This window comes from Camelus dromedarius, chromosome 14 (assembly GCF_036321535.1).
Source record: "Camelus dromedarius isolate mCamDro1 chromosome 14, mCamDro1.pat, whole genome shotgun sequence".
Lineage (NCBI taxonomy): Eukaryota > Metazoa > Chordata > Mammalia > Artiodactyla > Camelidae > Camelus > Camelus dromedarius.
Window position 1 is genome coordinate 18,873,086 of NC_087449.1, and position 14,081 is coordinate 18,887,166.

Sequence of the window (14,081 nt, forward strand, 5' to 3'; positions counted from 1 at the left end):
ACCTTGGGCAAGTTAAGTTTGGGTACTTAACTTTTCCTCATCCATAAAGTGGGTATAATAATGGTTTATACCTCATAGTTTTTAGATTGAATACATACAAGATGCTTAGTACAGCGGAGGGTCTTCAGGATAGGGTCAATAAATGTAACCATAATTATTCAAAGTCTGAAGGTTGAGCTACAATCCAAGGTCTTTCTACCCAGCAAAGCCCTCATGGAGGGATTTCTAAGTCTTCCAACTGTACCAGATTTATTGTTAGGAAATTCTTCTTTACTCTTAGTCTAGAGTATGTGCAAAGGCCAATGTTTATCTTTCCCTTGAATTCCCAGCAGATAAGAGGATTTGAATCTTTTATTTGGGTAAGAGGAGGGAAAGAGGGCTGGAAAATCTCTCCTATATCATCTGTGGTTTCCTAGTGGTAGCTCTCAGTGACGGTGGCCCCAATTATTGTTTACTCTCAGTAGTGGACTTGGGCCCCAATAAGAGGGTTTTCTGATTGTTCTTAGTGACTTTTAGAGGCTAATTCCTTTGGTAGCTCCAAATCAGGAGCATCAGTACTATAGCAATGGGCTAGAATCTAGTTAATGGCTTATGGCATTTCTGGGTATATTTTTCTAACGTGTTGCACCTCACGACCAGCTTTCATGTTCCTCAGTGGTTTGACAGAATAATTGTCTTCCCTGAGCACCATCTCTAGAGGGCCTCTCACAAGAGAACAAGATAAATGTTGTATTCCTTTCCAAAGAATGCAAGTCTTTCCTCCCCTCGGACACCAATATCTGGGTGTGACTGAGATGGACACAGACCTCGTGGACTCATTCATCACAGAGTGACCCCCATGGTTTGAACCAAAACTAATTCAGAGAGCGCTGGCTGGAGGCTACAGACGGGCATGAGCTGTTGCTGTTTCACATTTCTTCTCCATTTTTCAAACCAGTCTTCATGCAAGTCATAAAGGGTTTTTCCAAAAGTACTCATGATAGGTTTTTTTTTAAAAGTTTTACTTTTCACAAGTAATTCTGAAAAAGGATGAGTATGGGAAGTTTTCACAGTGTTAAGATCTGAACTTGTCTTACTGGTTGCCTAGCCTCTATACCTCTGGACATAAACCTTGAAGGACTCAGAAAGTTAGCCTACAAGACCAACATTTAACTTTCTAACTTTAGAGGAGAAAGGAACTTTATATGGCTTTTTAACGATGAAGGTGAATGACTGTGACAGTCTCAGCTATTGTAAATGTAGACACCAAAATAGAACTTGTCTTAAGGGAATTGCAGCTTCAATGTGTGAAATATGCTTTTCTTTAAAATTCTGAAAAACCTTGGCTTTAGTCGACGCTAAGAAATTGGTTTCTAGGAAAGCCATACTTCAAATAAAAATTGCATACTATTACAGTTGCAATTCAAAACACACTGGTTAAATATTATAGAATATGATATCCCAGGTTTTCATATAATTATAAAAGTTCAAAGAGTGTTTCTGGAGAAGAGACTAACTCATAAAAATAGCAAACACAGCCATCGATTTAATAGCTTGTAAGGGGAAACTTATTTTTTGCCAAAAATGTGGCAAATATTTTTTTTCATGAATTGGGCAAAGTTAATATGAAGCTGTGTGGTGGCTCACAGAAGCAGCGTTATACACACACAGTAGACTGTATTTATTTAATCCCTGTGATTATTAGATGACTTGGCAAATCAAGAATAAAGGGATTATTGATAGTTTTCCTCTTTATGAATTAAAAGTGTGATGCTGAAATATTTCAAGGTAATTGCTGAGTGTCAAATCATAGACTTTGAAAGATTTGCTACCTTAACTGAGGAATTTACATGCAGTAAGAGAAGAGGTTTATCTTACGGCCATTAGAAACTAAAGGAGAAGAGAGAGGGAGAAAAGGGGAGAGGGAAAGATAGGAGAGAAAGAGGGAAAAAACGGGGCAATGGCAGCTGAATACGATGCATCAATGTACGACTAACTTTAGCTGATGAAACAATGACGTGTAAAAACCACAGAAGATGAGCAGAAGGTAGAATTGCTTTAGAAACTTACAGTATTTGAGCCTCAAAAGACAGAGGTATAAATAAAAATTGTACAACTGTACAACCTCTAAAAATTTCACAAAAATTTTATGCACAGATATTTAGAGGGATTCCAAACTCTCTTTCACAAATATTCCAGTGACAATAACGTGGAGTGATCCTAACAGAAGAAATACACTTGCATCATTCCTTTATGTCACTGCAAAGGTTTGTTTAGTGGCCAAAAAATATAATATGCATATATGTATACACACATACATATATAGTTTTTAAGGCACAGCCTGTCTGATTTGATAAAAGCATTCCAAAAGTGAGTGGTTTATTCCCTTTTATCTGAGAGTCCTGTTAGAAATCACAAGTTGACTATTTTTTGTCAAACAGATTTTTTTTTTTTTATACGGTTTGATGCTGATCATCATGCACTATTTTCTTTTGGGAAATCTGAATATAAGAGCTAGAATTATGTTTGGATTTGGTCACTTTATAAAGGCAAAACTCACTTCACTTTATTGAACTTTGCAGTTACTGCATATTTTTTAACACATTGAAAGTCTGTGGCAATGCTGTGTCAAGCAAGTCTATCAGTGCCATTTTTCCAACAGTATTTGCTCACTTCGTGTTTCTGTGTCACAATTTGTTAATTCTTGCAATATTTAAAGCTTTTCCTTTATTATTCTATTTGTATGGTGATCTGTGATCAGTGACCTTTGATGTTCCTACTGCAACTTGCTGAAGTCTCGGATGATGGTTAGTATTTTTTCAGCAATAAAATATTTTTAATTAAGGTATGTACATTGTTTTTTAGACATAATGCTATCGCACACTTAATAAACTACAATATAGTGTAAACATAACTAGGAAACCACAAAATTTGTAGGACTCGCTTTATTGCACTATTTGCTTTATTGCAGCGAGAACTGAACTCCAGGATCTCTGAGGTAGTCCTGTAGGAATTATAATTATAATTTTCCTTTTATTAACTGTCCAGGATTCCAGTTATTACTGAACAATTAAAAATCTCTGAGAGTCTGTATCTTGTGACTGAAAGTACCTTTGCTTCCTATTTGTTTCTTGGTAAAATTCTTAAGCTTAAAAAAGTTTTCTCTCATTTGATTTTCATATTTCTTTTTAAAAGTAAAGGATCACACTCTTTCACATACTGTCTTTCCAGATGTCTTGCCTCTTTGGAAGAAACAGAATAAATATTTTCCATTTCTTTTATTTAATGAACTCGTTAAAGCCTGTATTTAATAGAAGACCTCAACTGGCGGTGAATATTCAGATTGCTGAGCTTCCTACGGTTTTCTGATTCTCTCAGAGCCCCTACTGGCTTTTCTTCTTAGCTTCATACATAGCATAAAATAGTAGAAACCATTAAAAACAGGAGTCGGCAACTGTAGGTGGCTGTGAATTCTCCTTCCTAGCTGTTCCTAAAATAGTACCAGTAATCAGCTTTCTGATTATCATCCCCGCAGGCTCCCTCAAAGCCCCTTCAGTTATAGAATTTTTTTGACACTATCTGTACCATTTCAAAATAATGAATTGCAAAGTGAAGAATTCAGTCAAACCTCTTTTTGTCACTTTTGCTAAAATAAGTTTTTTTAAAATGAAAAATTATTCTGTTGTAAGCTATACTCAGAGTATGGTTCGTTTAGATTCAATATGGTTTTATTTAATGGCCAACACACTGCGGAGTCAGACCACGCTGGAAGTGTTGCTTAGGGATGGTAGTGAAATCAGGAGGTCAAAAAGGCCAGTGGCAAAATGCCCAGAAGACATTCGTGTTGTGAATTCCTGATACGCTGACTGACAAAGTGGCCAAGGCTGTGCCCTGGCAGTGCAGGGTAGAGCGAAAGGGAGTTCTCCCCTCTTCGTTTTAGTCTTTATATTTCTACGTTATTTGAATGTTTATAGTGACAATGTTTACATTTATTATCTGTCTAATTCTGTAAGAGGTATAAGTTAAAGAAGAAAGACTTTGTGGTGTACACATCTGAGACTAAGAATGCATGACAATTTTAAAGGATGGTGATCAGGTTGCCCAGAGCAAGAGCACTGAGATCATCATCTGGCTGATGAATGAAAGGAAAGCAGCTCACAATCAGCAGAAGGTACCTAACTGAAAGTGGCTCTTGAGTCTCTCTCTGACCACTCTCATCTTATGACTCAGAGATGGACACTTTCAGAGAACTGGCACCACCCCAGCTGGTGTGTGCAAGTCATACAAAACCAAACATATTGTGGGGTCTTCCTTGCAGTATAGGAATACGCAAATCTTACACTTTAGTCGAGGTATCCTACTAAGTCATTCAGAGTCAAGGTAGAAACATTTCTTTACAGTAAGGAATAAAATGAATGTGTGATTTTTATCTCTCAGTAAACAAAGAGATCTTAGTGTGCTTCAGTAAGCAAAGAGACAAACACAAATTTGAGATAGGATTCTTTATTCATTTTAATGTTGAGGCCAACACTTCCCATTTTCTATTAATAAATGTCCTCAGAGGTTAAATGATGGTGCTTTGTTATGGGTATACGGTTTGTGTCTGGTGATGGGGTTTGATTAACTAGGTTTCAAATATAGGAGGTAATTTCTACTCCACTGTACTTAAAACAAATAGAATTGGTTACTAAGACCATGCATAACACCACAAATTATATTATAAAGATTATAGGCAATTAAACAGATGTATATTTGTAATTTTGTACCTTATGCAGTAATCCTAAACTGTTATTACTGCTTAATATAACTCTGGCTTTATTTTAAAAATATATTAAAAATATATTTTATTATATTTAATTTCATATATATATATATATAATTTAAAAAAATAACACACTATAAATTCTGATCTAAGAGTGCAACTTTCCAGCATAGTTCTAGATTAACTTGGTGTCTGGAAATCTATTCTCATCTATTTGTGGCTTTCCCTCAACTCATTCAAAGGATCTTAGGGAGGATTTAAGTTGGAATTTACAGAACTTAAGAATCAGCTCTTTGAGTTCTCCTGACTTCTTCACACACCCGAAAGAGAAAAATGACACAATAATATTGTTTCGCAGTTACTTTAGTTTCTTTTTTATTTGTCTTACATTTCTCTGATTTTACCTATCGTTACCTGGCTTTCTTTTATTTTCTCATCTAGGGGTGTTCACTCTATCTCTGCTCCTGATCAATCTCATTTTGTAAACCACTTTCTTTAGCTACCCAAGAACCCAGATTTAACTCAGTGATTACTATTTGCAGAACAGAGCAGTGTCTTTTTTTTTTTTTTAAAGAAAAGTTAATCAGAAAATCAGAAGGATTTAAAAAAAGATTTAAATGTCAGAAAAAAAAGACCTGACACAGCCAATTTCAGCCCCACACTGAAGTATCAGGTGCTTTGGCAGTCCCGCTCCGTTAGATGCTGCAGTGGAAAGCACTTGGGCTCCAGGGCAGTTCTTCTCATAGATAAAAGCGTACCAGAACTGCTGGTACTGAAGTACTTTCAGTTTGAAAGATGAAAAAAAAATCCATTGTTTTCATGGTAGTATCCCGGACACCTCTGGGGACCTGCCCCGATTCCCTTCATCGGATTGGTGCTCTCATCCTGCACGAGCTGCTGACAGCTCACATCTAACGCATCTTTTGAAAATTACCCTCAGCCTGGAGCCTTCTTACTGGGAAATGCTGGGAAGGTTATGCTCCTCCCCCTGCAGCCAATGACGGATACCAGGGCCCAAAAGGCTGCTTTCCTGTTCAAGGTGAGACAACTCTGTGGTACCACGAGCACCCTGTGTGACCAGGTTTTCACTAAATCCCTATCCTTGCCCAATTTCTTCGCCTGCTCTTCCTGGAGTCCTCATTCCCTTATAGATTTTACCTGAGCACAATTCTTCAATTAACCACTTGTACAAAAATCCTCTCTCTGGTTCTGCATTTAGAAGAACTGACTTTATAGACAAACATAAACTACAAAAATTGAAGCCCTGCTGTCTGCCTGCCTGGAAGGGATATGTAGATTCTATGTTTTGCTTACTAGTGACTTTTTGGAAGCCAGTACGAGGAGACAAAATGCACCTCTCCTCCCCCAGCATAGAGCAACGTTGGGGGTGAAATGGGGAAAAAATGGGTAAATTGTTATTAAAAACATATAATTGAGATATAGCTCAAATGTTATATGGGCAAAGTTTAAAAAGTTAAACTATATTGCTATAGGCACAGAAAAGGAAGATATTACTTTTTATTTATTTTCATTTTGTTTTATTTCTGTTAATTTGGCTTCATAATATTTTCATGAATTCTAGTTGGTTACAACATTTTCAAGCAGAAACTAGAAATACTATGAGGTCCCTGGAATACCACTTTAAAACTTATGGTAGTAACTTTATAAATGGAATACGAAAGATTTCACACTTTTCCCAATGATCTTTTTGACCCTCAGTAATTAACTTTCCCTCATTGATGGACCTGTCAATTCTTGTTAGTTAGTACATAGGATATTATTTATAAACTAATTTCAGTGCTTTCATATTTTGATCAAAAAGTCTCACATTTTTCCAATGAATAGCAACAAACCTAAAAAGTCTCTAAATCCTTTCCCACACGAGTTTCTGTCAGATGTTCAGCTTATTTTGTTCCATGCTAAGTGGCTAAAATGATGCAGCAGACAGAATATAAGTAATATTTAACTCTAGCAACTAATATAGTTCTCTATGCATTTGGGCTTTAATTTTATTGAAAGATATTTTACTGATTGTTAAAAAATATCACAAAGTGATAGCAATCTCAATTCTAGTGGTTTTCTTTATTGTTGAATTAAAATGTCCTGATATTCTTATTATTTAAAGTGGTACTTTTTAATTGCCTTACTTTTTCATATGCATGATGGAGTGATATTTTCATAAAAAACCAAGCCTGGGTTGAGTTATATTTTATTATATTCTTTCACAAGCTGAAATCTTTATATGTCATCTTTATACTAAATGTGTTGACATCGAAATTATGCAATTGACTAAAAAGCATACTGCCATGCCTTCTTAAAAGGCCTCACGTAAGTTGTCATACCTGTAGGAGTCCTATTAATAGGAGACTGTGAAGACTACTTTTCTATCAATGTTTCTGAATAGACTTAGGATTTTTTTCCACATAGAAGACAAAGAACAGAATAAGCAAAAATACATTTTTTATTATGTCCTCAACCAACCAAGTGGCATTCTGAACCTTAAATTACAATGTGACTAAGATGCAGCTGAAATAATTCTGTTGTAAATTAATTTATGCTTGTTATTTATTTTTAAAAGTTCAGTTATAATATATATATAAAAGATCTGTTTGAATCCCTTCCTAAATTTAGTACAAAATGCAGTGTATAAAAAATATTATCTCTGCCCTTACTCCTGAATGCTACTTTCATATCATTAATAGATTCTCCAAATTACTTTGCATTACAAAATCACTTGAAGTAGAAATAAGAATGGGACAGATACGTGAATTATGTTGTAGAATTAATTTAGAAATAAATAAAATAAATCATACTTGTCTAGTAGTTGTACAGAGTGAAGAAAATGTGTTATATGTAGTTTAATATATATGTAGTAAATATAAATCTTACGTTGTGTGGAGTTCTAGACAAATGTGTTTGCTATTCTTGCTTTTTATATCCATGGAGAATACGTGACAAGAAATAGACATATGGTCTGTACCTTTTTCGTAAGTCAGGAGCATATCTTTTGCAACCTTTTATTTATGAATCACCCAATGTCATGAGCCTGAGCAAACCCGGAAAATTATTCTTGTGCATTTTCAAATTTGCCACTGCCACACATGCTTCTGGGTATTGTTATCCCTGGGTAAAGGTATCAAATAAATGCTTTGAATCTACAGTCTAACCTTTCTTCTCTTCTTTTTTTTTTTATAAGGGAGTAAATTTTATTTATAAACCAATAGATGTTAGCCAGTATTTTTGATTAAAAACATACAAAATATTATGTAATTTACTGAAACAACAATTTCAGGTTTCTCACTGTTACTAGAACAGGTAACAGCTATCTACTGCCCAAGTCAATTGAATTCATATTTCTCATCTACTTTCTTCCATAATTTGCTCTTCTCTTCTTAATATTCATCATATAGAAACTTTTATTTGATGCAATACCCATCTCCACACAAAGAACAAAGTCTAATATTTTTTCTAAGGAAGGGGTGGAAAGTGAGGTATAAATAGGAAGAACCTAAGTCCTGTTGCAGGTGGTTTAGCATCTGGGGGTCAATCTTTTAGAATTTAAGTAGAATAAGATACAGTCATTTATTCTGAAATTGCACACCATTTATTTAGAGTTTCCTTGTGGTTACAGTGTTTTACATTTGCCACGCATCCAGTACTCTTCCTGGGCTTGGGACTGTACCAGTATTACAGGCAAATTAAGACATTTGAAAAAGAACATGGATTGTTTCTTCTGTTGTTTATGTGTCTACCTGCAGATTGCCCAAATCAGTGGAAATGTGGGTGGGCTCTTGGGCATTTGCAGAGCATGAATGTTTATGATAAAACTGTAGAGAATAAGTGATTCTTTGGTCCCAACGTCCCAGTATATTTTCTGCTGTCCAGTGATTTGAGGATATCCATAATATAGCTTCTTTTTTGATCCTGTGACTAGGTAATTGTTTATGGGATTGTTCAGTGCTATACTTTTAGAGTACATAGAAAAAGGGACTATGAGTTTTCTTTAATATCTTTAAAATTAAGAAGCTTAACCTTTCCTTCTCAAATGAGGCTAGGAGGGATATCAGTCCCTGAATGCTGAGTTTATGTGAAGGCAACATTAAAAATTCATTCATTTTTCAAAGTCTGGAGCTACCTTACAGAAATCACACAACAACATGGTATCAGTTATCCATTAATCCAGTCCCTTCTTCCCAACAACATCTGGTGGAAATTGTATTGTCATATTACTTGAATTTTGCAATCATGAATTATTATTTTATGAACATTTAAATATAGACTAAGATTATTGTGATTTGTTCCACTGGCAGAATCACCACTGTAATAATATCTTAGTCTAAAAGTTACAATGCTTAGCAATCCACTGCGTACAATATACTTCTAATTATCTAGCTTCAACAGAGAATACCTGCTGACTTCCAAGGACTTGTTGAAGCAAATATCTAGACTATAACTAATTATAATGTTTTGTAATTCTTTATATTAGGTTGTTATATTAGTCTCAATTCTACAGGGTATAAATTTGTCATGTGGGTCTTCTACTAAGTGGCATTTGCAGACAGAGGTGTGCATTTTAGTGCGTATTAAGAGAAAAGGATTTGGAATCAGATCAATTTGGATTCAAATCTTATCTGCCACAGGTCAGCTGAATGACCTTGGGCAAGTTAATTAACCCCTCTGGGCCTCAACAAAATAGGGACTAATAATACTCAACAAACACAAGTTGTTACGAAGATCAGGTGAGTTCATGTACATAAAGAGCCTAGCACGGTGACTGGCACATTATAGATACTCAATACAAAGCTATTATTTTTATTACTTTTATGATTATCATCAGATTTTTTAGATCAAAACCTTTTATCTCTCTGGAACATCTTGCCATCTTGACAGCAGTGTTTCTCTATAATAATAAACTAGATAAAGGCGTCCATCCACTTTATTGGAAGGGGAAAGGCAGCCATTATGTGAGGCCATTTTTGTCTGGTTTTCTTTCCAAGTACATCAAAGTTTTCATCTGGCAGTCAGCCCCAAATAATGAACTCCATGATGAGTAAATTGAGTTGTTCAGCTACTAAACATCGTTCTGACAGTGATATGAACTGCACGACTAATCGTGCTTCATCATTTAACCTGAGGAGAGCATATTTGATTGGGACTAACCTGGGGTTTTTGAGAGGAGTTAAATTTGCAAGACCAGATGCTGTTCTAAGCTTTCAAAGTCTGTACAAAACATTCCTCATACCTGGCTTAATCCTGAATTCTCCCTAAAGCCTCCGTTAACTTTTGGGCTGTACCAAGAGTTTTTCTCCAATAGTCTCAGACTACAACAGAATTTAAATTGGAACTTCCGCCAGGCTGAACAACACAATTCACTTTTGTCCCAGTTCCATACTCTCAGCCCTGTGGGATAACTACTCCATGTTTTCCCTATCTGACTTTGTACCAGGTAATCAGTCAGTTTGGATGCTGTTTCACATTGGTCCTTGGCATTTGACTGAAGCAGTGGTTTTTAGCAATCATAATGAAGAGAATGGAACAAGTTGATTGGCTGCTTTACTACAGAAAGTCTTCAGTGACTCTAAGACATTCAGATATCTTGGATACTTAAAATTGTGAGTGGCATTACAAAACATGTAAACATTCACGAACAGTAAGTAAAATAATATAGTATGCTTCTGAGACTATTTCTAATCCATAACTTGTTTATTGGGAGAGGGAATGTATAATATTAAAGTTTAAACTTTTGCATGACTAGCATTCCTTATAAAGCATCTACCTCTGACCCTGGTACTATCTGCTAGTTAAAACATCCGTTCAGTTTAGTTCTCCACACCCTCAGCTGTAAATCCGCCAACTCATGAAAGAACAATCTGTTTTCAGCATTGGAGAGAGGAGTATTTTTTAAGTTTGTTTTCATTTTCTTACTGTTTGATATTTTTCAGTTAGAATAGGCACTGGATCCTACTTTAAATTTTATGCATCCACTACAAGAATAGGGCCCTGGGGCTAAAGTTGAATTTCCTAGAGATTAATTCCTTTCCTTGTGAGTGGGTTAAATTCTTAGAGAAATTGTCAGAACCAATGTCTTTAGATCCTCTCAACACTTTTAACTAAGTATCTACCATATGTTTGATGTGACACCAAAAGTGGTCAATAAATTAAGGGCAGCCTGAGTGTCTTCTGCAGATTTAGAACTTCTAATTACTCCCATCAATTATGCAGTAAAAGAGATCCACTTTTCAGATTTTGAAGTGTTTTAGAGAGTAATCAGGCAAAGAAAAGTGCTTTTGAGGGGAAATCTTTCAGTGGACACATTTTATAATTAAAGCTCCATATCAGTGGCATTTAACCCAAAGATAAAGTAAGATCATAGAAATAGTTCAGTCTCACTAGAGTCATTAAAATGTTACAAATGAGAAATGAAATTAATAGTTTTAAAGTGTTCATATGCATCATAGTGGAAGAATTACAATGACTTGAAAGCCTCACATCTATTGTTCCCTTCAGTTGAAAATACTAGAAAAGCAACAGCATTCAGACTTCTTGACTATTTAGCAATTTGTGCATCCTTAAAAATTTTTTTTACCCTATGCCTTCCGAATATATAGTGAAGAGATGTACATGTAGTGAAAAAGGAGAGAAAACCATGTTTTTTGAATTTCAACTATCTTATGAATGATAAAGTTATTAACTTTCCATTAAAAAACTTATGGAGGAGATATAAAACCAGAGACAAAGAAGAGGGGTCAAGATGAATAAGACAATGATTTGAGGCTTTTAAAAATATCATCATATATTTCTGATAATTTTGAACTTTCATACTTTTGTCTTAAGACATATTAATAATTTATTAAAATTCAGTAAACACTTAGTTCCATTGTAAGCCATGAATACTGAAATTCTACTAGGTCAGTGATTATCCCCCAAATAATTTCAAATTGGAAATGCAGAAGCTTCCTGTGTACAGACATTTCTAACTAGAATTCCCCTAATTATGTAGGGCTGCTTCATACACATTCCTTTTGTATGAATAGCTGCTCCAACCAGTTGACCAAAGGACTTCTATCTGTGGCCACGGGGATTTCTTTCTAGTGCCTTCCATCCTAATGTATACAGTATGGACAATTCTTCCTCTTAGTCCAACCTCTTCCTTTCTTCTCAGAAAAGAAAGGAAGAAGGGCATAATGACTGGTGGGAAACCAGAAGGTTGGGAAGAAGTGAAGGAAAAGATGGGATTCAAAGCTACAGAAATCGCCAGAGGAGGGGCATCTACATTTTTTCAAAAATATGTCTTTTGATCATAAATTGATATAATAGTGGTGAGTCGATAAGATTTGCACCAGCTTGTGACTCAAAGGTAAATCAAAAGCCTGCTGAGGTTTTATTCATATCTAATTTCTGTCTTTCTTCATCATCCCAAGGTTTTATGATGTCACTTAATGCAATTAAATTTGATAAGGTCAAAAGAAGAGTTTCAGTTATCATCAAATTATAATTACTAATTGATTAAAAGCTGAGAGTATAAAAACCCTGATGGTAGAGGGCAGGCTATGTAGCTTAGGCTAAACTTTTTTTAATAAAAATGTCAAATGGTCCACAATGGGGTCAGACAGGTGAGATGTAAGCATGGTGGATGGTCTTTCAATTCTATGGTCCTATTAGTGAAATACTTTACAACATGATGGATTAAAGAGATGTCAGTCACTGGCCCTGGCATTGAATCATTAGTTAATCATTCTGTTACTATAAGAAAACATTTTCCCAAATAAGTGATCTACAAGTAAACTTTTGGAAACAACTTGTTAGAAATTGCCTAAATAGCTTTCTTTGCAAATATATACAATTGTGAACAAAACAAAAAGCAAGAAACAAACAACCTTCCTTTCAAAGAGAATGTTTAAATCTATTTTTTCTTATTCTTAGGATTTGTCAGGCACTGTAATGAATTCTTTTTCTCCTGTGCTGAAAAAGTTTTTAATTGGCTTCATAGTTAGCTATTAGCTAGCACAGTAAAAACACTTAAAATTTATAAAGTCTCTTGTGGTTTTTTGCTGAAGTAGAATGCAGTGTTTTTCTAATTAAAACTGCCAATAAGAAATTAACTTCTTACCTTGTCAGAAGGTTTAAATGGATTTCCTTGTCCGCTAATTCCACCACTGATACTAAATCCAAGGCCAGGATTCTTTTCTATTCTCACACAGAACTATATAAAAAAGATATAAAAACATAATCAAATACATATAAAAGCTAAATATCTTCAAATAACTGTATCCCAGTAGAACAGATTCACATTTCACTTAAGTTTGCAGGATTAGCCTATGTTAACTTGGTATACAAAAGACACTATAAACTCTGACAAAACATTTAATGTTTTTATAGGCATCAGTTATGATTGGAACTAAATTAAAATTAACCTGGGCAAGCAGACATTAGTATTTATTCATTACCATGTGCAAGACTAAACTTTGATTAGCAGTTTTTAAAAATTAAAAAACTTATTACAATGAAAAAGGTGATGTGTTATTTTAATTATTTACTTTAAATGCACATATATTCTGACTAATCAGGAAGGACTGCAGGAATAAGTGAAAGAAAATTTACAAATGTAGAGTGAGGGAAAAGATGTCTAAATAAGTTGCTACTGCTTTCCAGGAGAGTAAAAGGATTCATCTCCTCCATAGATAACTCTAGTGTTTCGAAACAGCAGAGTTTTTAGTCTGAGAAAGGGGAGAAGTTTTAGCCATAGTTTTAGTGAAGGTGAAACAAAGGAAGGATGAAACACTCAGTAAAAAGAGTTTTTAGTTTTGGCAACAGCTCCTGGAGAAGCAGTTACAGGCTTTAAAGGAAAGAGGAAAATACTGTGAAAAAGAGAGAGGTCAGAAAATACTGTGAAAAAGAGAGAGGAGAAATTGTGATAGGGAAGAGTCAATAAATGTTTAGGACTGTGAAGGATGATGTTCTAGTATTCTGTGCTGTATTACCTCCCCAAACCCCGTATCATCAGTGAAATCTGTTAAACACCAGAGCCTTATGCTTTGCAGGATTATGGGGAAATGACAGCTGTAGGAGTAGGTCCACCTTGGGATAAGGCTATAGTAAATAAATAGCTATTATAAGAATTGATACATAGAATGTAAATCAAGAATTCAGCAGAAGGGAAGTCAGTACCAGGAATGACCTAGAGAAATTATAATAATCCTAGGAATTCTTGATGATCCTGAGCTGGGGATGTGTGTGCCGGGGCTGTTGTGAAAATGCTAGTTTTCCAGGTAAAGTAAGACAGGGTGACTTCAGATGATGAAAGACTTGGGATCCCAGAGGAAGCATACAGTTTGGTTAC

The 14,081-nt window shown here is 35.1% G+C and overlaps 1 protein-coding gene across 4 annotated transcripts in view; it reads right to left on the bottom strand.

Annotated features, from left to right (window-relative positions):
* LRRC7 (leucine rich repeat containing 7) overlaps positions 1–14,081 on the bottom strand; it is a 430,080-nt gene that overhangs the window by 16,899 nt on the left and 399,100 nt on the right. For all 4 annotated transcript variants that reach the window (XM_064493462.1, XM_064493461.1, XM_064493460.1 and 1 more), the window contains one exon: positions 12,852–12,944. In XM_064493462.1, coding sequence (XP_064349532.1) covers positions 12,852–12,944 — 93 coding nt within the window. The remainder of the gene's footprint in view (positions 1–12,851; positions 12,945–14,081) is intronic.